Source organism: Corythoichthys intestinalis, chromosome 18 (genome assembly GCF_030265065.1).
Source record: "Corythoichthys intestinalis isolate RoL2023-P3 chromosome 18, ASM3026506v1, whole genome shotgun sequence".
NCBI lineage: Eukaryota > Metazoa > Chordata > Actinopteri > Syngnathiformes > Syngnathidae > Corythoichthys > Corythoichthys intestinalis.
The window spans coordinates 36,775,355-36,800,319 of record NC_080412.1 but is presented as its reverse complement, the minus strand read 5'-3'; the positions used below and the strand labels follow the sequence as shown (position 1 = coordinate 36,800,319).

At 39.9% G+C, this 24,965-nt stretch overlaps 1 protein-coding gene across 1 annotated transcript in view; it reads left to right on the top strand.

The window, feature by feature from the left end:
• LOC130906415 (ryanodine receptor 1-like) overlaps window positions 1-24,965 on the top strand; it is a 115,148-nt gene that overhangs the window by 35,333 nt on the left and 54,850 nt on the right. Inside the window, exons 55-73 of the mRNA XM_057820744.1 lie at window positions 2,808-2,897; window positions 2,969-3,109; window positions 3,183-3,260; window positions 4,053-4,128; window positions 4,227-4,350; window positions 6,391-6,506; window positions 6,587-6,654; window positions 6,747-6,868; window positions 6,993-7,042; window positions 7,125-7,185; window positions 7,256-7,382; window positions 11,808-11,919; window positions 13,079-13,160; window positions 13,236-13,366; window positions 13,462-13,782; window positions 13,863-14,103; window positions 15,216-15,303; window positions 15,382-15,474; window positions 17,392-17,406. Of these exons, the coding sequence (XP_057676727.1) occupies window positions 2,808-2,897; window positions 2,969-3,109; window positions 3,183-3,260; window positions 4,053-4,128; window positions 4,227-4,350; window positions 6,391-6,506; window positions 6,587-6,654; window positions 6,747-6,868; window positions 6,993-7,042; window positions 7,125-7,185; window positions 7,256-7,382; window positions 11,808-11,919; window positions 13,079-13,160; window positions 13,236-13,366; window positions 13,462-13,782; window positions 13,863-14,103; window positions 15,216-15,303; window positions 15,382-15,474; window positions 17,392-17,406 (2,136 nt within the window). The remainder of the gene's footprint in view (window positions 1-2,807; window positions 2,898-2,968; window positions 3,110-3,182; window positions 3,261-4,052; window positions 4,129-4,226; window positions 4,351-6,390; window positions 6,507-6,586; window positions 6,655-6,746; window positions 6,869-6,992; window positions 7,043-7,124; window positions 7,186-7,255; window positions 7,383-11,807; window positions 11,920-13,078; window positions 13,161-13,235; window positions 13,367-13,461; window positions 13,783-13,862; window positions 14,104-15,215; window positions 15,304-15,381; window positions 15,475-17,391; window positions 17,407-24,965) is intronic.

Below are 24,965 nucleotides of genomic sequence, written 5' to 3'. Positions count from 1 at the left end.
TTAAACTTTTATAACAAATACAAAACTGAAAAGTGGGGCGTGCAATATTATTCGGCCCCCTTGCGTTAATACTTTGTAGCGCCACCTTTTGCTCCAATTACAGCTGCAAGTCGCTTGGGGTATGTTTCTATCAGTTTTGCACATCGAGAGACTGACATTCTTGCCCATTCTTCCTTGCAAAACAGCTCGAGCTCAGTGAGGTTGGATAGAGAGTGTTTGTGAACAGCAGTCTTCAGCTCTTTCCACAGATTCTCGATTGGATTCAGGTCTGGACTTTGACTTGGCCATTCTAACACCTGGATACGTTTATTTTTGAACCATTCCATTGTAGATTTGGCTTTATGTTTTGGATCATTGTCCTGTTGGAAGATAAATCTCCGTCCCAGTCTCAGGTCTTGTGCAGATACCAACAGGTTTTCTTCCAGAATGTTCCTATATTTGGCTGCATCCATCTTCCCGTCAATTTTAACCATCTTCCCTGTCCCTGCTGAAGAAAAGTAGGCCCAAACCATGATGCTGCCACCACCATGTTTGACAGTGGGAATGGTGTGTTCAGGGTGATGAGTTGTGTTGCTTTTACGGCAAACATATCGTTTTGCATTGTGGCCAAAAAGTTCAATTTTGGTTTCATCTGACCAGAGCACCTTCTTCCACATGTTTGGTGTGGCTCCCAGGTGGCTTGTGGCCAACTTTAAACGAGACTTTTTATGGATATCTTTGAGAAATGGCTTTCTTCTTACCGCTCTTCCATAAAGGCCAGATTTGTGCAGTGTACGACTGATTGTTGTCCTATGGACACTCTCCCCCACCTCAGCTGTAGATCTCTGCAGTTCATCCAGAGTGATCATGGGCCTCTTGGCTGCATCTCTGATCAGTTTTCTCCTTGTTTGAGAAGAAAGTTTGGAAGGATAGCCGGGTCTTGGTAGATTTGCAGTGGTCTGATGCTCCTTCCATTTCAATATGATGGCTTGCACAGTGCTCCTTGAGATGTTTAAAGCTTGGGAAATCTTTTTGTATCCAAATCCGGCTTTAAACTTCTCCACAACAGTATCTCGGACCTGCCTGGTGTGTTCCTTGGTTTTCATAATGCTCTCTGCACTTTAAACAGAACCCTGAGACTATCACAGAGCAGGTGCATTTATACGGAGACTTGATTACACACAGGTGGATTCTATTTATCATCATCGGTCATTTAGGACAACATTGGATCATTCAGAGATCCTCACTGAACTTCTGGAGTGAGTTTGCTGCACTGAAAGTAAAGGGGCCGAATAATATAGCACGCCCCACTTTTCAGTTTTTTATTTGTTAAAAAAGTTTAAATTATCCAATAAATGTTGTTTCACTTTACGATTGTGTCCCACTTGTTGTTGATTCTTGACAAAAAAATTAAATTTCATATCTTTATGTTTGAAGCCTGAAATGTGGCGAAAGGTTGCAAGATTCAAGGGGGCCGAATACTTTTGCAAGGCACTGTACTTCCTTAATCTAAGTACATGTAAGGCTGAGACTTTAGGGTAACAACTAGAGATGTCCCGATCGATCGGCCGATCGATCGGGATGATCGATCGGGTCCAATCACGTCATTTTCAAAGTAGCGGAATTGGCAAAAAAATATCGGACATGCCTTTTTTTAATATATATATACTTTTTAATTAAATCGTTTTCTAATTGTATTTAACGTTACAGACATAATGTGTTACACTCTTCCAGAGTCTTTAGTTTAAGCTTAAGGTAGGGTTATCAAATTTATCGTGTTAACGGCGAGAATTCATATTTTTTACATTTATCACGTTACAATATTCAACGCAATTAACGCATGCGCTGCACGACCCACTCACGCATTGTCGCGTTCAATCTATAATGGCGCCGTCTTACCCATACAGTATATAGAGCTAAAAGGCAGCGTAAAATTAGTAGAGAGAATTTTGGCAGCCTTTGGAACCTTTTTTTCAATGGCTAAAGCCTTACAATCCCTCTCCCAACAATTAGAATATTCGTGGGAAGCAATGTGGGAAAGAAAGGTAGTAGTTGATCTTTTTCTTAACACCCTATGTTATTTCCCAACGCAGAGAAGATATATCAATTGGTACCATGACGCGCAGTCATGGTTGCACTTCCCATCATGCATTTTGGCAGAAGTTAAATGGCTACAGTATCATTTACTGAAAGCTCAACAAATACACTTGATGGCAATATTTAGTCACAACATACAATGTCACATTTATCCTTTAAGAATTACAAGTCTTTCTATCCGTGGATCCCTCTCATGGAAAGAATGTTAATAATGTAAATGCCATCTTGAGGATTTATTGTCATAATGAACAAATACAGTACTTATGTACTGTATGTTGAATGTATATATTCGTCTGAGTTGTATTCATTTTTTTCTTATTGCATTGCCAAAATGTATATGATCGGGAAAAATTATCGGGAATGGTTGGAATTGAATCGGGAGCAAAAAAAAAAAAAAAGTCGGATCGGGAAATATCAGGATCGGCAGATACTCAAACTAAAACGATCGGGATCGGATCGGGAGCAAAAAAACATAATCGGAACAACCCTAGTAACAACACTTCTTTATGCAGTGTGCTTCTCATCACATGTGCACACGACTCATCAGAGAGGTTCCTTTTTACTATAATAACACACCTACAGGGAGCGCATACCACACCCACAGGGAGTACACAACTATGGCAACAGCAGTGTGACATAAATATGTTGCAGTTTTCTCCTCTCATCAAACACTTTCGACAGTTAGAGAAAACATCAATATAGTTCTGTTAAGTGTTTGCTGTATGTTACAGATCCAGAATAATTGGTCATATGGCGAGGTCCTGGATGAAAACGCCAAAACTCACCCTATGCTTAGACCCTACAAGACATTCTCGGAGAAGGTAATTGCCTCAATATTTACATTTATTCTACATTATAATACCTCTGACCATTATGACCCTTTGGTTTGCAGGACAAAGAGATCTACCGCTGGCCCATCAAAGAGTCTGTCAAAGCAATGCTCGCTTGGGAATGGACCATAGACAAAGCGAGAGAGGAGGAAGAGTCAGAGAAGAAGAAGGCAGCATCGCGGAAAATATCACAGACGGCTCAGGTAGACTATAGAAAATTGCATCATCACACTGTCGTTTTGAATTAATAATACATGACAATTATCCCTTTTCAAGGCTACCTACGACCCAAGTCACGGTTATAGTCCGCAGCCCATTGACATCACTCACATGGCTCTCTCAAGAGATCTGCAGGTACAGACGAATGTCATCTTAGCTATAAATTCACGTGTTGGCCTGTCAGCCACATGACCAGGGCCGACCCTGTGCATAGGTGAGCTAGGCGATTGCTTAAAGCGCCATCTTGTGGAGGGGGCACATAATTGCTTTTGGGGAAAAAATTCTCATGCTATGCTTCCCTAACGTTTCCATCATATCAAATACATGGCACATATGAATAATATTTGTGGTTTCATACTTGGATCGGAATAGCTGCTTGCTATTTTGTGGCACAAGGCAGGGAAGGGCAGTTTACGTTTACAATGTGTTAGCAGATACGTTTCACAAACAATGACAAATAATGGCATGTGATTAAATCTAAGGTCATTCAAACTCACAGTTTCAGAATGAAACTAAAATGTCATAACAACAAACTAAATAACATGATTAGCAATTAATGAAACAACTGGAACAGTAACTGAAGAAATAATTAGTACAGAACATGAACTTTGAACGTTGTTTATACAGCCACATTGCATGCTGGGAAGCATGAGTGGCAATACGTTTTACAGCAACAGTGTTGAGAGCAGGTGGCAGCAGAGGTTGTCTTCTGAAGGTTCTTGAATTACTGAAGCTTTGTAGCCAACTGATTCAACGCATCAAGATGGTTAATTTCATTTCATCAATTATTTAATTTTATCATCATTTTGGAGGGGTGCTCCTAGCTACACTTTTGCCTATGGTCGGCCCTGCACATGACAAACCAAAATTCACAACCCAACTTACTTTTCATCTGTGGACTTTACCAATGCTGTTTCTTCTGTTCAGTCCATGGCTGAGCAGCTGGCAGAAAATTACCATAACACTTGGGGCAGGAAAAAGAAGCTGGAGCTACAAGCTAAAGGCAAGATGTTTACAATCGATCAGAATGGGAGGGTGCTTTTTTTTTTTTTAATCTCTGCTGTAGTTGTTTTTAATGCAGTTACTTCTATGTTTTGCCAGGAGGTGGAACACATCCACTTCTGGTGCCGTACGACACCCTGACAGCAAAAGAAAAGGCTCGAGACCGTGAGAAGGCCTATGAGCTACTGAAGTTCCTACAGCTGAATGGCTATGCTGTCACAAGGTAGCAATTAGAGTTGTCCGATAATGACTTTTTAACCGATATCCCGATATTGTCCAACTCTAAAAATCTGATACCGATATCAAACCCATACAGATACGTATATGCGGTGGTGGACTTAACATATTATGGCTAGTTGTAATGTGATGCCCCATGTAATGCTTTATTAATGGTAAAAGTAACAACTTCAAGGTTTTCCAAATAAACAATCAGTGAAAAAAATTATTACGAGTACTCCCCGGTTTACAAACGAGTTCCGTTTCTAGGCTGGCGAATTAACCCAAATTTCTGCGTAAAGCCTGAGTTATGCTTCTGCATTGCGGTGACGGCGTAGCGACGATGTAGACTCTACGCCGTCAATGAGCATTCGATAGTTTTGCGGCAAGGTACGTTGTGTTAAATGCTGTTATATTCAATGACTATTCGGGCTTTAAAAATAACAGTATACATGTATTCGGGCTCTACTCGCGAGTGAGTCACCTTGCTGAGAGAAAAGGGTGCTGTGGAAAGGGTAGGGAGGCGAGAGATGCGGGATATCAGGGCCGCTCAGGTCGCCACGATTGCCTCTCGTAACACGAGCCCATCGTCCGAACACCAAAAAAACGGATTGAGACTCGCAAGAAGAGTCAGCGCAGGGGGAGAAGCAGCAGCAGCATGAGAACAAGGAAGTGGGACCTGATGCCGTCAGAACCTGCAGGATGGCGGCGACGCTGCTGGCCGAGGAGGGGAGGGGATCACATGGTAAGATCTTCCGCTTAGTCTGGGTTCGGGTGGCGTTTTTCCATCAAAAGCGCGTGTGAATGACTCTATCATGTTTACATTATACACACACTCTCTTTCTCAACACAGTCAGTTGCAAAGAGAGAAAAAGAAACGCCACATTTTACCACTGCTAGACACACTCAACACCATGGAGTTAACTCTTGTAGCTGGTGGGATACGTTCATGACAGTTTTTACTAACCTTTAATTTTGTATAATGAAAAATCATATTGGAGGTATTGCCTCCTCGGCAGCCACCCTCCGCATGCATGTTTACATGTCGATTGGCCCGCCTCCTCTAAGCCGCGGCCGTCTGTAACTTTTCTGTAGCCCAAGTATACCCATAACAGCGAGTTCGTTTTCATTGATGGGGGGAAAACGTTTAAGAGTTTCACCTCCTCCAGCCATCGTGTAGCACAGCTGACTCACTGACACTGAGCAACATCCGATGGGGGAGGGTTGAGCCTTACAGGTGCAAGCAAGGGATTTCTCCATGCATTTTGGGACATGTGAAATAGCTAATACCTTAGGGACAGTATGACGGAAAATATTTGCGGTTTTGAAACCTTTTCAAAACCTTTGAAACGTTTTCATACCACGGTGTACCTTGAAAACGGTAATTGGCACCTGTCTAGCGTAACGTGGGGACTACCTGTATTTTAATTAAGTTTAAGAACAACACATTTCATTGATCAAGTTATTCAATCATTTATTGTTCATTTAATTTTTGCACCATAAATGCAAATAGTCTGCTCACATAACAAATCCACGCACTCTAGATTGGAGACATCTAATGGTCAGTAAGCGTAACTGCTGTGCTAAGCAGTGACCAGCCTTTGTACAAAGGCAGAAGGCTTCTACATTCACTTTGAATGCAACAAGCATATTAGCCCAAAACCTATAATCTAAAACCGATGTTGGTATTATCCGATATCGTTTTAAAATGTTTTTATTGGCTATCTGATAACATTGGACAACTCTAGTCGCAAAAAATACATGTAAATTTTGATTTAATAGTATTTTGTTTCCCTGGCAGAATGTAACCTTAGATACCCTAAATACTCGGAAAAAAAAAAAAAAAAAAAAAAGATTAGAGTACCGGAGATTACCTTTAGGCTGATCACATTGGGAGCAATACAGGCACGCATGCTTATGCAATCCTTATTACAGTGAGTGTAAAGGTCAAACTACTAATCTAATCATTTTCACTGAAAAATGAAAACAAAGCGTTTTAGCTCATGCTGTTGTGGTGCAAATTAAATTTCTTTTTTTTTTTCTTCAGGGGCTTGAAAGATATGGAATCCGACATTTCCTCCATTGAGAAAAGATTTGCTTATGGCTTCCTGCAGAAATTGTTGAAATGGATGGAAATTGCCCAAGAGTTTATTGCTCATCTCGGTAATGCGAGGCAGGAGTATTTAGAAAAATTGCTTTGGAAAGGATAAATGTTTTACTCGTATTTTCAATGTGGATTTCAGAGGCAGTAGTAAGCAGTGGACGAGTGGAAAAGTCTCCTCATGAACAGGAAATCAAATTCTTTGCAAAGGTTTTGTTTAAACTTAATAATTTACTGGAAATATCTAAGATATGTATATTTTCTTTATAATGTCACTAAAAGTGAGAGGTTGCCTCTTTCAGATCCTGATGCCGCTCATCAACCAGTATTTCAAAAACCACTGCCTTTACTTTTTATCAACACCCGCAAAAGTCTTGGGTAGCGGTGGTCATTCATCCAATAAGGAGAAAGAGATGATTGCAAGGTGATTTATCTTGTAAATCACACACCTTCTTTTCATAAATCTATCAGCTTTCCCTGTTTTGCATTTTCCTTTCTTTTCCTCCACTTTCATTTGTCTTGTACATTCCTTTCCTTCTCCTCCATAGTATCTTCTGTAAAATGTCTGCTCTGGTGAGACACAGAGTTTCTCTTTTTGGTAAGATGACTGTTTGCCCCCCATAGCAAACATGATTTATTGATGCAAAGGTCAATTAAGGTTGGATTGTACGTGTGTGCAGGGACGGACGCGTCAGGCATTGTTAACTGTCTTCATATTCTGGCCCGGTCATTGGATGCAAGGTTTGAGTATATATGAATTTAAATGTATTTAATAAATAGTTCTGATTTTTAACATTATTCTTTGTTTTAGGACTGTAATGAAATCTGGTCCTGAGATTGTTAAAGCAGGGCTGCGGTCATTTTTTGAGAGTGCTGCCGATGATATTGAGAAGATGGTGGAAAATCTGAAACTGGGCAAAGTGTCTAAAGGGAATCAGGTATTGCAAGTTTCATGGTTCTTTTGTATTTTATTTGAATATACAGTGATCCCTCGTTTTTCGCGGTTAATTTAAAGTGCATGTGCCACGAAAAAGCATGTTTATTTCATAATACACGCGGTATTTTATGCTCCTGAATGATATGGACCGCTTGGATGTGTGTGGAAGCGATCGCTATATTTATTTAGTTTTTTGAATCCCGCGCCATGAAAATGAGTGACTTCCGGCTTCGGTCTTGCATTGAGGAGGAGGGCGCTGTATACAGGAGAAGGACTCCTCTTCACTATACAGCCTACTATTGTGTATGAGGACGAAGGATTCAGCTGATTTTGCGGATTAATACGTTTATTTTTCGTATCACGCCAGCCAAACGGCTGCAGAAAAATCTTGCTTTATGAGGGAGAGGCGTGTGCGCCTTTTTGGAGTTTCAAAAGGTTCCCATTCACTGTGGATATTGGCCAAGCCCTACTACTGTGGGACCATTGGACTTACGAGGAAGTGAGTAAACATCTTGTTTTGTATTACGTCAAATATTAATACAGAGGTTACAAAGTAAACACTACAAGCTTTCTTTAAATAAAGGACTACTTACGTTTGATCATTGATAGGCATGTAAAAAGCTCTCCTCGTGCACATTAGCTGCACAACAGCTGCAGCCGCCCTCCTCCGGGGAACGTACTGTAAATTGCTCTCCGCCGGGCAGTTTGCCGATCCGCGAAGACAATCGACAACCCAGTCGTCATGTGAAATAATCCGGGCTCGTTATGTGTGATTTTCCGCTTCGAAGACTTTGAAACATCACTCGGTTCGGGTTAACATGTCGGCTAGCTGTCACGCCTCTTGGTTTGTTTACATTCTCCGAAGCAGGGGAAGGGAAATGACATATGTTTGATTTAGGTGTCATAAAATATCGTTCGGGAGGTGCGACAGTAAAGGTGAAGTGGACAGTTTTGACCATTATGGAGTAATTTTGCCATGTCGTCCTGAATAAGTGCATTTTTATTATTTCATATTCCATTTAGCACAAGACTGTTATTTGTCATGACCATGCCATTTATTTAGCAATTGGGGAAAATACTTGAATAAAAAGAATATCCTGTAAAAATATTGAAGTAAAGCGACAGAAACAATGACATTTTGTGGCTCTCTTCGTCGCGTTTTCCTCGTTGTGAATAGTTCCCCCTCGACGGGCTGACAGGTCCTTCTCAAGCCATTTATTTAGCTATTGGGGAAAATACTTGGATAAAAAGAATATCCTGTAAAAATATTGGAGAGACTGAAACAATGACATTTTGCGGCTCTCTTCGTCGCGTTTTCCTCGTTCTGAATAATTCACCCTCAATGGGCTGAATAGTAAAACCGATGAGCCCAGTCTCCCGCTGACGTCATCCACCTGTTTGGGACGCTCGAGCCCTATAAACGGTAGGCGTGGCTAACCGGCAGATTAAAAGACTAATTTCTCCTCATCTGCGCTTTGCTAAATTGTTGTATATAGTCGAATCGTCTCAAAATATTATTCTAATTCACATAATAATGCTATTTAAGACTTTTTTTCTCCTGTCAAATGCTCTTTAATGTGGAACAGAACTCGCCGCAATAAGTGAAAAACGGCGATGTGGCGCCCCTCCCATCCCCCAATTTTTTTTTTTTTTGTGTTTAACGTATTTATTTAGATTTAGCATTACAAATGCATACATATAAGCAGGGGCGCATGCCCTGATGGGGCCCACATAGAAAATTAGAACATTAATTAATCGTTAGAAAATTTAAATATTAATCATTGTAATTTTAATAGAAATAAAACAAAGGGTTCCTTTCTCTTGTTTTGTTTTTGTCAAAAAGTAAACACCCAGAGAGCATATGTATTGCCAGCCACCCCCCACCCCCCCCCCAACCCCTGTATTTTCATTAGATGGCTTGGTCCGCCCGTCTTTCGATCAGTCTGGGAGCAGCGGTGCGCATTTACATCAGTCAATGACTCTGAGCGCGCGCTACTGCAGAAATGTTTTCAAAACAAAAATCGGTTTGACAAAAAAGGAAAGAAAAGAAAGCAAAACAGGAGAGGGGTAGAAAAGGCCAACTGGATGTGACAAAGTACTTCATAAAGGAAGGTTGGTGTCTTGTGTCAGTGTAGTGCTGAAAATTAACCTGTTATCTTAGCCCACTCCAGCCCCATCTGGAACCTCGCGATGTCTATTACAAAGCTCCGAAGCGATGTCCCAGCTCACTCTGTACGAAATACGGGATTTTCCCGGCCTCAATGAGCGATATTTGCCTATTCAAAAACATGAATTCCAAATAATGACGGCATTTTTTGGTATCCTACAGATGTTGAAAGTTGGTGTGAAATTTTTTTTAAAAATCGGCTTGAAACCAGTTTGTCAAGTATTTATTGTATTTAGTTTGTCATCAATTGAATTTAGTTTATTAACATTGTTGATGAGGTAATTATTAAGATGTTTATTATATATTTGCCTTAATCAATTGCTGCTCGCAATGAAGAGATGTTTTTGCTTATATTATTGTCAAGAAAAATCGTAGACCTGCAGGACAAAATTGGAAATAAATCTTGAAAAATAATTATGAGAAAATGGCTAAAGACCGATATTATGATATCGAGTTTTGGAAGATAATGATGGCACAAAAGTAAATATATATAAAGCCACTCACAAAAAGCGGCCATCTCAAGCGGATAAAGAAAACATAAGTGATCGTGCCTTGTTTTGGTCTTATGAGTGGAGATGGTTGTTGCTGTGAGAGGAGCAATTGAATTATTTTGATTAAAATTTTCCAAGTACAAGTCGAATTTTTTACTTTTTGATTTTGAACTTTGAAGGTATTACAGTACCTTTTAGAGATGCCGATCGATCGGGTCCGATCACGTCATTTTCAAAGTATCGGAATCGGCAAAAAAATATCGGCCATGCCTTTTTTTAATATATATATATTTTTTAATTAAATCGTTTTCTAATTGTATTCAACGTTACAGACATAATATGTAATCATCCAGAGTCTTTAGCATAGGCTTAAGGTAGGGTTATCAAATTTATCCCGATAGCGGCGGTAATTAATTTTTTAAAAAATGTATCACGTTAAAATATTTAATGCAATTAATGCATGCACTGCACGACCCACTCACGCATTGTCGCGCTCAATCTGTAATGGCGCCGTTTTACCTATGTAGAGAGATAAAAGGCAGCGTAAAATAAGTAGAGTGAATTTGGGAGCCTTTTTTTAATTGGCTAAAGCCTTACAATCCCTCTCCCTATCATTAGTAATATCATGGGAAGCAATGTCGGGAAGCAAGGTAGCAATTGATCTTTTTCTTAACACCTTCTGTTATTTCCCAACGCAGAGAAGATATATCAATTGGTTGCACTACGCACAGTCATGGTTCCACTTTCCATCATGCATTTGGGCATGGCTACAGTATCATTTACTGAAAGCTCAACAAATACACTAGATGGCAATATTTAGTCACAATATACAAAGTCACAAGTCTTTCTATCCGTGGATCCCTCTCACAGAAAGAATGTGAATAATGTAAATCCCATCTTGAGGATTTATTGTCATAATAAACAAATACAGTACTTATGTACTGTATGTTGAATGTATATATTCGTCCAAGTTTTGTTCATTTTTTTCTTAATGCATTGCCAAAATGTATATGATCGGGACAAATTATCGGGAATGATTGGAATTGAATCGGGAGCAACAAAAAAAAGCAATCGGATCGGGAAATATCAGGATCAGCAGATACTCAAACTAAAACGATCGGGATCGGATCGGGAGCAAAAAAAACATGATCGGAACAACCCTAGTACCTTTATTTGATATGTATTTAAGTCGATTAGTCTTATTTAATGTGGAATTTAAGTTTAAAAACCTGTCAATCATCGTTAACTTTAAGTAGCTAACTCCAGGGCACTGCAGCAGGAGAGAGAGTGAGAGGCTGTACGAGCATGAAGCAGAAAAACAAATATATTTTTTAAATTAGAAACCCGATTCTTTTCACCCGATCCTGATTCTATGACAAATGGTGCAATCGGCCCAATTTCCGATCTTGTGATCGGAAATTTGAGCTGCTGTTAGACGAGCTGAGCTGTTAAACGATGATTGACGCATGTGGCGCTTTGAAGTTTCGGCTTCCAGGTATCTGTAGCAAGATCAAACCTTTACGTCTGTCAATCATCATTAACTTTAATAAGCAACTCCAGTGCACTGCCTGACCAACAAGGAGCAGCAGAAGGGAGAGTGAGAGTACGCGATCAGCTTGGGACAGCTCATTTGAATTTATTATCTTTTAACTGAAAAAACATCCGCGATGGACTGATGGCGCAAAGTTTGAAGCGTGATGTGCGTGGGATCACTGTATTGCAAATGTTCGTATTTATTGCTGTTCTGTGTTTTATCTTCCTCTACTAGCAAGTGAAAGGCGTGTCCCAGAACATCAACTACACCACCATCGCCCTGCTGCCGGTCCTCACGTCCCTCTTTGATCACATTGCTCAGCATTTATTTGGAGATGATGTCATGTGTGAGTCGCTTTACAGTTTTTTATTTATTTACTGGCAATATGGCCTTGTGTTGCCGGGCATACTACTTGTGCTGGGTTGTTGGCGCAAAGGTTTGTTAAAGCAACACTAGGTAACTTTCCAACCTTTATTAAATTTTATTTTCATAACATTTGTGATAATATATCGACTGACAACTAGTTGAATGACACCACTTTTATATCTTGAGAGGGTCTGTACAGCTTCCACCGGCACTTATTAACTTTGAGGAGGGTGGTGGGAACCCTGCCACACAAAAAAACTACATATGTGCTGCTTTATGGCATACGTCACTTCCTCCTTTCATTATAAAGACAGAAGTCGATGCTAACGCTTTCGGGCTTAAGGAATCTGACCTTTTAGCCAGACTTCCATAATCGCGCCAACCGAACCGGGCCGGCGGAACTCCAACAACCCGGCCAAAAGGCATTCCCCTTAGTCTTAACTCCTTGTACTGACTTCATTTTGAAAGCTGGAAGAAGGTTTCGAAACACAAGTTGACAATTTATTAAGGTCGACAGCGATCAAACAGCAAGGCAAACAGAAAATAGGCTTAGGTGGGGTGGCAAGGTCACCATAACACACGTCAACAAAAGGTTCCCGAGAAAAATTCTGCACAGATGGCAGAGCAACAAAAGAGACAAAAAAAGTTTTGTCTGAGGAGGGGAATAAAGGAAGGCTACCAGGATATACAGAATAAACATTGGCCCGGCTTTCACTCGCTAAGCGGCCGGTCCTAATGTATCATCACACACAGCACATTTTAAATTTGTACATGAAACTGTAGTTAACTAAGTTTGTAGGCCAACTGAAACATTGTAATAGCAAGAGAAGCGTCTTTTGTCCAAAAGACGGCGCTATCGTCTCCACAATCAGGTCACTTTTTCTATGCTAATTTTTGGAGTTTCAAATTAATTTTCCACACTAAATGGAGGCCTACAGAGATTATACCTATCGAAGAACACTCCCAGAAACATAAAGTACAACTGTGTGAAATTTCATCAAAATCCACCCAGCCGTTTCAGAGTCCATAGGGAACGAACACACAGACACAGACAAACACACACAGACAAAGTTCCATTTATATATAAGTATACTTTTCTCTCTAATGTTTCATTTCTGTCAACTATTTCACACGAACAGTGGACGACTTGCAGATGTCATGCTATCGCATCATGTGCAGCATATACTCCCTCGGGACCGTTAAGAATCCACACGTTGAGAGGTAACGACTGAACTTTGTGCATTTAATGAAATAACCTAAAAGGTCTTTACTCATGTTAGTTATTTCTATTTACAGACAGAGACCAGCTCTTGGAGAGTGTTTGGCTCACTTGGCAGCAGCCATGCCAGTGGCCTATTTAGAGCCCTATCTAAACGAATTCAACGCTTTCTCTGTTTACACCACAAAAACTCCCAGAGAAAGAGCCAGTGAGTTTTGTTCATTTGCGCAGAGATTTTATTGTCATAAATAAAGAACTGATTGATAGTCTCATTTTTCGTACCTTCTCTAATGAATCCAAAAGTACTCGGCCTCCCTAACGAAGTCCAGGAGTTGTGTCCGGACATCCCAGAGCTGGATTCTCTTCTAAAGGAAATTGGCGACTTGGCAGAGTCGGGCGCTCGCTATACAGAGATGCCTCATGTAATCGAGATCACTTTGCCCATGTTGTGCAACTACCTGCCTCGTTGGTGGGAACGAGGACTGGAGAACTTCCCTGAGATGGAGGGCCAGCTTTGCACCGCGGTCACGTCGGAACACCTCAATCAGTTACTGGGGAGCATCATGAAAATTGTAGTCAACAACCTGGGAATAGATGAGGCCTCTTGGATGAAAAGGTTGGCTGGTAAGTCACTTTTCTTTTTTATTCTATCCATTTACATGTTCCTAAAACAAAAGTGGAGCATTCCTTTGTTCTCCTGCCAGTGTTTTCACAGCCCATCGTGAGCAGGGCCAAACCAGAAATGCTGAAATCACATTTCATCCCAACAATGGAGAAACTGAAAAAGCGGACATCTAAGGTGGTGGCCGAAGAAGACCACCTGCGAATGGAGGGCAAATCAGAAGGTGACGAGGAAGACGGCACCATACGGGATGAGTTTGCTGTCCTCTGCCGAGACTTGTATGCTCTCTACCCCCTCCTCATCCGCTATGTGGACAACAACAGGTACTCACTTGGGACTTCAACCTCTTAACAAATTACATAAAATATTAGAGTTGTCCAATAATGACTTTTTAACTGATAACCCGATGGCCCAACTCCAAAAATACGAGACCGATATCAAACCGATACCGATATATGTGGTCGTTCACTGAACGAGTTACTGCTAATTGTATTGTGATGCCACACTGCATGCTTTAATAAGGATAAGTGTAACAACTTCAAGGTTTTCCAAATAAAATATACAATCTGTAAAAAAAGGAGTGCAACATCAACTCAAGTTATAGAAAATAAATGTCTCATATAAATAATATAAATTGAAATGAGCCAAAATGTCCATAATTAAACTATACATGCAGGCAATCATAGGACATGCTAATACAATGGCGATTCCCAAGATGCATTTTGCTGGGCTTTTGAACAGAGTTTTGTACTTTATTACTTTTCTTAGTGACTGTTTCTTTGTGATAATGCAGTAGTAATTCATTATTTTTCAATCAATTATTGTTTATTTATTTTCTGCACCATAAATGCAAATGGTCTGCTCACATAACAAATCCCAAACATCTTAATTTGGAGACATCTAACGATAAATTAGCATTCCTGCTGTCCCAACCTGTGACCAGCCCTTGTACAAAGGCAGAAGGCCTCTACATTCACTTTGAGGGCAACATTCTAATTCAGGGGCGGGCAAATCGGTCCTCGAGGGCCGCAGTGGGTCCTGGTCTTTGTTCCAACTGATTCAGCACAGACAGTTTAACCAATGAGGTTTCAGTGGAAACAAGAAGCATCTGACTGCAATCAACTGATTGCACTTGTAAGAAACCAGATTGGTGAAATGCTGTCCTCGTGATGGGTATGAACAAAAACCAGCACTCACTGCGGCCCTTTGTGGAATAGTTTGCCCACCCCTGTGCTAATTGGTCCAAAACTGATGTCGATATTATACGATACCATTTTAAAATGCTTTTATCTGCCGATATCATTGGCTAACAGATAGTATCGGACAACTCTACAAATACTGAATGTCTGCTAGCGCTTGCAAAGAAATTAGTATGGCCAATTGACCGTTTTTAATGACCTTTGTAGATTACTTGAAGTCATTTTCTTTGTTGCAGAGCGAGGTGGCTAACCTGCCCAGACCCAGATGCTGAGGAGCTCTTCCGCATGGTTGGGGAGGTCTTCATATTCTGGTCTAAATCTCATGTGAGTACTGTACTTTTATTTGGCCTTTAATGACATTGCCAGCTGTTTGTATGAATGTATTTTCTGATATCACTGTAGAACTTCAAGCGTGAGGAGCAGAACTTTGTGGTGATGAATGAGATCAATAACATGTCATTCCTCACTGCGGACAGCAAGAGTAAAATGAGTAAGGTGAGTTGTTGGGAGTTTATGAGACTGATCTTGATATGTACAGTTCCATTGTAAATCATTGTTTATCATGTTAAGACTAATAAATAAAATGATTGTCGTTAAAAATGTTAACTCATTAGTATTTTGTTATTTCCTAGATATACAGTGGTATGAAAAAGTATCTGAACCTTTTGCAATTTCTCACATTTCTACATAAAATCACCATCAAATGTGATTTCATGTTTTTCAAAATCACACAGATGAAAAAACAGTGTCTGCATTAACTAAAAGCACCCAAGCATTTATACACTACATAATGAAAAGTCCCATATGATACATGTAGGTTTTCATATTTTAATGAGGATAACATGCAAACAATGACAGATGGGGGGAAAAAATAAGTAAATGAACCATCACATTTAATATTTTGTGGCCCCCTCTTTGGCAGCAATAACTTCAACCAGATGCTTCCTGTAGCTGCAGATCAATCTGGCACATCGATCAGGACTAATCTTGGCCCATTCTCTTCTACAAAACTACTATTGTTCAGTCAGATTCCTGGGCTGTCTGGTATGAATTGCTGTCTTTAGGTCATGGCACAGCATTTCAATAGAGTTCAAGTCTGGACTGTGACTTAGCCACTCCAGGACGTGAATTTTGTTCTTATGAAACCATTCTGAAGTTGATTTACTTCTGTGTTTTGGATCATTGTCTTGTTCCAGCATCCATCCTCTTTTTAGCTTCAACTGTCTGACAGATGGCCTCAGGTTTTCCTGAAAAACATCCTGATAAACTTTTGAATTCATTCTTCAATTAATGATTGCAAGTTGTTCTGGCCCTGAGGCAGCAAAACAGCCCCAAATCCATATGCTCCCTCCACCATGCTTCATGTTGGGGATGAGGTGTTGATGTACGTGAGCTGTTCCATTTTTCCTCCACACATGACGTTGTGTGTTACTCCCAAAGAAGTCAACTTAGGTTTCATCAGTCCCCAAAATATATTTTGCCAAAACTTCTGTGGAGTGTCCAAGTGCCTTCTTGGGAACATTAAACGAGCAACAATGTTTTTTTTTTAGACAGCAGTGTCTTCCTCTGTGGAGTACTCCCATGAGCACCATTCTTGGCCATATTTTTACATATAGTTGATGTGTGCACAGAGATATTGGACTAAACTATTGATTTTTAGTAAGTCTTTAGCAGACACTCTAGGGTTCTTTTTAACTTCTCTGAGTATGCTGCGCTGAACTCTTGGCGTCATCTTTGGTGGATGGCCACTCCTTGGTAGAGAAGCAACAGTGCTCAACTCTCTCTATTTGTAGGCAACTTCCCTGACTATTGATTGATGAACATCCAGACTTATACAAATCAACAATCCTTGATCGCAGGTCTTCAGACAGCTCTTTTGACAGAGCCACAATGCACATCAGACAATGCTTCTCATCAAGACAATTCTTACCAGGTGTGTGTTTTATAGCTGGCAGGGCAGCTTTAAACCACTCATCAGTGATTGGGCACACACCTGACTTTGTTTGGTAAAAATCTGTTTCAATATCTCTTGAAGTCTCCTTAGACAGAGAGTTCAGTTAATTATCCCCCCCCCCCCCCTCGATCATTGTTTGCATGCTATCCTCATTAAAATATGAAAACCTATAAGTGTTTGGGTGGTTTTAGTTAAAGCAGACACTGTTTTTACATCTGTGTGATTTTGACAAAGACCAGATCACATTTGATGGTGATTTTATGCAGAAATGTGAGAAATTCCAAAAGGTTCAGATACTTTTTCATACCAGTGTAGTTGCTTTTTTTTTTTTTTTTTTTTTTTTTAACCTACAAACAGTTCATTTAAATGGCTCTTTCTTAGCAGAAGCAGTTATGTTAACAATATTCTTTCTTTGGCTGTCCTTTCCTCATCTGTTGGGTTGCGGCTGGGTTTTCCAGGGCGGGGACTCAGAGGTTAGACGTTGTTCCTGCACGACCGCTGTGCTGACCGCATGGCACCTCACTTTGGGGAAGCTTTTCATCAACCTCCCCAGCACACTGGCACATCTGATCCACATAGAGTCATAAGATTTACACTGCCATATACACCTCTACTATATTAAAAAAAAAAAGTATGGACACACTCAATTTTCTCAGGGGTTTATTTAACCCTTTGTAGTGCACATTAGGGGGATGACAATATATCAAAAAGTTGATATATCGCGATACTTTGTACCTCAAAAGGTTATCGATATGCTCACGCCAAGAATCGATACCGTTTTTAAAAGAACACTGTTTAAAAAAAAAAAAGGGACCAACAGGTTGCTACCAAAAGCTTCAATTAAATTGGAATAGTCTCTATAGCAGTGGTTCTTAACCAGGGTTCGATTGAACCCCAGGGTTCGGTGAGTAAGTGTAAGGGGTTCAGCGAAGGTAAAGAAACGCAGAACCCTATTTTCGTACGCTGTTTAAATCTAGGCAAAGTGGCTTTTTAGACCAGGTTTTGGACTGGTTTTCTCCCAATTTACAAGCTTAATCCATTTCTTTTAACTGCTAGTCCTCAATCTGATGGGAGAAGGAAACTGGTTTGCCCAGTGGAAGGTTGACTCGCACTTAATATGAGGGAATACAAACGACCATGGTCTCAAATTTTGACCTGCTTATAAAACATGCTATCAAAATGAGAGTTTTGAACAGGAATGTGCTAAATTATTAGCTTGCTAGCTTAGATATATTGGTTTTTAATATGAAAAATTTTGCTTTATTATGTAATTCCGAAGGGTTCGGTGAATCCACATGTGAAACTTGTGGAGTACCTTCAGCAAGGTTAACAACTAGGGTTGTTCCGAACATGTTTTTTTGCTCCCGATCCGATCCCGATCATTTTAGTTTGAGTATCTGCCGATCCCGATATTACCCGATCCGATTGCTTTTTTTTTTTTTTTTTTTTTGCTCCCGATTCAATTCCAATCATTCCCGATAATTTTTCCCGATCATATACATTTTGGCAATGCATTAAGAAAAAAATGAATAAAACTCGGACGAATATATACATTCAACATACAGTACATAAGTACTGTTGTTTATTATGACAATAAATCCTCAAGATGGCATTTACATTATTAACATTCTTTCTGTGAGAGGGGTCCAAGGATAGAAAGACTTGTAATTCTTAAAGGATAAATGTGACTTTGTATATTGTGACTAAATATTGCCATCTAGTGTATTTGTTGAGCTTTCAGTAAATGATACTGTAGCCATTTAACTGTTCTGCCCAAATGCATGATGGGAAGTGCAACCATGACCGTGCGTAGTGGCACCAATTAATATATCTTCTCTGCGTTGGGAACTAACATAGGGTGTTAAGGAAAAGATCAACCACTACCATTCTTCCCCACATTGCTTCCCACAATATTTCTAATTGTTGAGAGAGTGATTTTAAGGCTTTAGCCAATTAAAAAGAGTCTCTCTACTCATTTTACGCTGCCTTTTAGCTCTATATATAGGTGAAACGGCGCCATTATAGATTGAAAGCGACAATGCGTGAGTGGGTTGTGCAGCGCATGCGTTAATTGCATTAAATATTTTAACGTGATTCATTAAAAAAAAAAAAATAATTACCGCCGTTTACGCGATAAATTTGATAGCACTACTTTAAGCCAAAACTAAAGACTCTGGATGAATGTAAGACATTTTGTCTGTAACGTTAAAAACAATTAGAAAACTATTTAATTAAAAAAAATATATATATATTAAAAAAAGGTATGTCCGATATTTTTTTGCCGATTCCGATACTTTGAAAATGACGTGATCGGACCTCTTTATTAACAACCACTGGTTTATAGTGACGGTGCTAGACATCCAATTCCTTTTGACTGGATTGGACGTCTATCAATATCAATGGCACAGGAACCAGCATTCACAGCAAGTCTTTTGTGAGCATTTACAAGTCAAATTCTTGTTCATTTTAGGGCATTCACAGGTTACTTGCTGTTGTTTTTTAGTCATTTCCTGGTCATTTGGGGACATTGTTGAGTCACTTTATTTTCAGTAACCCCAAATCAACAGGAAGTGACCCGTAAATGCCCGAAAAGGAAAACGAAGTGACCGAAAATCAACAGGAAATGACGTGAATCGAACTCATTGCCTAGCATTGGTTGCCACAGACGTCCAATCCATTTGAAGTGGGAGGGATGGCAGCGAATTAACGATTTGCTCCCACTTCAAATGGATTGGACGTCTACTAGTGATAAACTTCATAGCAGAATGAACATTTTTCTGTTTATTACTTGTATTGTAGAATATCCTCGAATGATTTTCCCACCCCAGTGCACATTAGGAGTGGGAACCTCTTGGTACCTCACGATACGATACGCGATGCAAAGCTCACGATAACGATGATCTGACGATATGGCGATACGATTATCGATACATTGGTCAGGAAATCATTCTAGGATATTCTACAAACAACTAATAAAAAGAAAAACAAGCTTCTGCTGTGAATTGGAATGGGTTAATCACTAGTAGACGTCCAATCCACTTGAACTGGGAGGGTGGCAGCGAATGAACTCGCTGACATCCCTCCCACTTCAAACGGATTGAACGTCTATGGCTGTCAGTGGCAGCCAACGCCTGGCAATGAGATAATTTTGGGCCATTTGGGGTCATTTACCTGTTGATTTTCAGTTACTTCCTGTTGATTTTGGGGTATTTTATGGGTCACTTCCTGTTTATTTTGAGTTACAGAACAGGAAGTGACCTGAGAAGCACCCAAATGAATAGGCAGTGACTCAAACTCAACAGCAAATGACCTATAAATGCCCTAAAATGAACAGCAAGTGACCTGTAAATGCCCTAAAAATCCCAGAATGACTGTGATTTTGGTAACAACTTGGTTTTATTTTTTTAGACATTGACACCTTTTTAAAACGATATCTCGAATCTTGGCAGGAGCATATCGATAACCTTTTGGGATACAAAGTATCACGATATATCACCATTTCGAATGTTGTCACACCCCTTGTCCACATACTGTAAAATTCCCACAGACACGTTTTAACATCGCGCCAAAAGAGTGTAAGCTGTTTCAACTTCTTGTTGGTCTAATATCCTGTCCCCAATACTTTTGTTTATGTAGTGAATAAGATACACATATAGAGTAACAGGCACATTCCATAGGGCATGTCTTGTCATGTTGCAAAATCTTTTCAGCATAAACAGCTGTGTCCACTTCGTCATTGCTATACTGATACATTTTCATCATGAGACATGATAGAGGAGGCTTAGTTGCCATTGCAAACAAGCATACTAGTGGACATTTTTTGTAGTATAATAACTTACAGTGGGGCAAATAAGCATTTAGTCAACATCCAATTGTGCAAGTTCTCCTACTTGAAAAGATTAGAGAGGCCTGTAATTGTCAACATGGGTAAACCTCAACCATGAGAGACAGAATGTGGAGAGAAAAAAAACAGAAAATCACATTGTTTGATTTTTAAAGAATTTATTTCCAAATTAGAGTGGAAATTAAGTATTTGGTCACCTACAAACAAGCAAGATTTCTGGCTGTCAAAGAGGTCTAACTTCTTCTAACGAGGTCTAACGAGGCTCCACTCATTACCTGTGATAAAGGCACCTGTTTTAACTCATTATCAGTATAAAAGTCACCTGTCCACAAACTCAGTCAGTCACACTCCAAACTCCACTATGGCCAAGACCAAAGAGCTGTCGAAGGACACCAGAGACAAAATTGTAGACCTGCAGTAGGCTGGGAAGACTGAATCTGCAATAGGTAAAACGCTTGGTGTAAAGAAATCAACTGTGGGAGCAAATATTAGAAAATGGAAGATAATACAAGACCACTGATATTCTCCCTCGATCTGGGGCTCCATGCAAGATCTCACTCCGTGGCGTCAAAATGATAACAAAACCGGTGAGTAAAAATCTCAGAACCACACGGGGGGACCTAGTGAATGACCTACAGAGAGCTGGGACCACAGTAAAAAAAGGCTACTGCAAAAAAAAAAAAAAAAAAAAAAAAAAAAAAAGGCACCGCCAGAGACTCAAATCCTGCACTGCCAGACGTGTCCCCCTGCTAAAGAAAGTACACGTCCAAGCCCGTCTGCGGTTCGCTAGAGAGCATTTGGATGATCCAGAAGAGGACTGGGAGAATGTGTTATGGTCAGATGAAGCCAAAATAGAACTTTTTGGTGGAAACACAGGTTCTCGTGTTTGGAGGAGAAAGAATACTGAACTGCATCTGAAGAACACCATACCCACTGTGAAGCGTGGGGGTGGAAACATCATGTTTTGGGGCTGTTTTTCTGCAAAGGGACCAGGACGACTTATTAGTGTAAAGGAAAGAATGAATGGGGCCATGTATCGAGAGATTTTGAGAGGAAATCTCCTTCCATCAGCAAGGGCATTGAAGATGAGACGTGGTTGGGTCTTTCAGCATGACAATGATCCCAAACACACAGCCAGGGCAACAAAGGAGTCTCTTCGTAAGAAGCATTTCAAGGTCCTGGAGTGGCCTAGCCATTCTCCAGATCGCAACCCCACAGAAAATCTGTGGAGGGAGTTGAAAGTCCGTGTTGCCCAACGACAGCCCCAAAACATCACTGCTCTAGAGGAGATCTGCATGGAGGAATGGGCCAAAATACCAGCAACAGTGTGTGAAAAGCCTGTTAAGAGTTACAGAAAACGTTTGGCCTCCGTTATTGCCAACAAAGGGTACATAACAAAGTATTGAGATGAACTTTTGGTATTGACCAAATACTTATTTTCCACCATGATTTGCGAATAAATTCTTTAAAAATCAAACAATATGATTTTCTGTTTTTTTTCCTCATTCTGTCTCTCATGGTTGAGGTTTACTCATGTTGACAATTACAGGCCTCTCTAATATTTTCAAGTGGGAGAACTTGCACAATTAGTGGTTGACTAAATACTTATTTGCCCCACTGTACATGAACACTACTCCAATAAAGGATTTTTGGACTTCAGGGCTGACCCTCATGTATGGGACATGCCAAGTCCTGCCAGTGTGCGAGGGGGGGAGTCAGGAGGCGCTTGATGAAAGTATTCAGCTATAGAGCTGGGCTCATGGCACTGGACTTGGCACTAAGCCCGCAGTGGCAGTGAGAGCACAGTGCCATCATGCTGTCAGTTTGATCTTAGTCCTTTAGAGTCTTGTAGAATGTCTCGTTTCCGTTCCTAGCAGGTGGGTTGACCTGTAGCTTGTGTAATGCAGCTTTCTGCCGCTAGAAGATTACGTTAGTCTTCTCCATGATGGGCCATCAGGGACGTCATTTGGGATTACAACTCACGCAAGTTAGAGAAATGGTCTCTTATGAACAGAAACCTTTTTTTTCCACTCACATGCATTAATTAAAATACTTTTAATGAAACACCCATATGCTACCGAAAGAAGTACTTTAGTATTAGGTATTGCTAGAGTTGGTAGTGTAGTCAAAACATTTTACTCAAGTAAGAGTAGTGATACTTCTAAATAATAATAGGGCTGTCAAAATTATCGCGTTAACGCGCGGTAATTAATTTTTTAAATTAATCACGTTAAAATATTTGACGCAATTAACGCACATGTCCCGCTCAGACAGTATTCTGCTTTTTGGTAAGTTTTACAGCAAGGCTTTTTGTGCTGTAACAGCGAACTCTTGTGGTCGCTTTGCGACATGGTTTATTTTCTTGCCAGTTCAGTATGGCTGCACGACTTCTCGGGCTGACGCCTACGTTGTCATGTTGTGTTTATATGATCCTTGGACAAGATTTGTCCGTAAGTATGGTTGTTGTAAAGAATGTACATATTATGTTAGTAAGCGAAATGTTATATTTTTTGTATGAGACGCTTTTTGTTGATGTTAAGTGAACCTGTATAGCGTGCTAAGCTAACGTTGTTGCTAATGCAATACTTGTGTACTTTTTTTGTAGTTTTACGACGGTCTAAAGAGGACAATGGTTTGAGACCAATTTATTAATAAATTAGATGAAAAAGGAAGGAGTCTTATTATTAAGGCGTCGTTCACTAGCTGTCTAGCTTTGGAAAAAGTAGGCGCTTCGGAGTGAGGACAGCATAGACAGATTTAAATGACAGTAGAGTGAAATGCCCACTACAGTCCTTATGTACCGTATGTTGAATGTATATATCCATCTTGTGTCTTATCTTTCCATTCCAACAATTTATTTTACAGAATATATATATAATTCACAGAAAAATATGGCATATTTTATAGATGGTTTGAATTGCGATTAATTGCGATTAATTACGATTAATTAATTTTTAAGCTGTAATTAACTCGATTAAAAATTTTAATCGTTTGACAGCCATAAATATTACTCAAGGTTTAGTAAAAGTAGTAATCCAAAAATTTACTCAAGTATAGGTAATTTTTCTCAAACTGTTACTCAAGTAAAATGTAACGCGTTACTACCCACCTCTGAGAATTGCATGTTGCAGGATTTCAGTAGTGTATGATCGAGTGTTTCACTTTTGTACGTACACTATGGGGGGGGGGGGGGGGGGTCATAGTGCGGTGAGATGTAATCCTTGGCTGTATCCCTGACGGCCCCTCATACTTCTCTGTGCTCTTTCTTCTCTCCTCCCTGAAAACGCCATGGAGCCTCATGGTTTACTTTCCTTTGAACCCACTAACACACTTGTGGTTTAACATGAAATGGCCTATCAATAGATACAGCTTTAGAGTTGCTATGTTATATTGTGCTCCAAAGAGGCCACGAGTTTAACCAATACATTAATTCATACCTAATTATTCCCCAGAACGCTTTGCATCCTGTTCCCATAACACTTTTGCATCAGGATCACAAATGAAGGTGAAGGAATAGCTGATGCCCACTTATTCGACACCAGAACAGGACTTTCAGAACTAAATACTGCCTTTACAAGGATAGTATTGGTATGTTATGATATACAGTCCCTGACAAAAGTCTTGTCGCTTATCCATTTTGTGCTAATAATCTGACTTTTGATTATTCAATTGGTTTCAGAAATGGCTCTTATGAAAGCTAAGAACCTCCCAAATGATGTTGAATGTACAAAAATATATACAGTATTTGTTTCACTAAAAAAAGATTTATCATTTAATGAAGACATAAAGGTTAAATTTTGGCAAGACAAACGTTTTGTCGCTTACAGAAAGTAGTGTGAAAATTGAACAAAAAATGTACTTCAAATACAAAAATATGTTACATAACATAAGCGAATCAAGTAGTGGTGCTGTGAGATCCAAATTTAATATTTTGTATGACTTCCATGGGCTTCGGCAAGAATTCACACAATTTATTGATGAAGTCATCAGGAACATCAAAGAAAGCAGTCTTGCATGCCTCCCAGAGTTCATCAACATTCTTGGGTTTTGTCTTCCATGCTTCCTCTTTCATCCTACCCCAGACATGCTCAATGATGTTCATGTCTGGTGACTGGGCTGGCCAGTCCTGGAGGATCTTGATCTTCTTTGCCTTGAGGAACTTTGAGGTAGAGATTGAAGTATTCGATG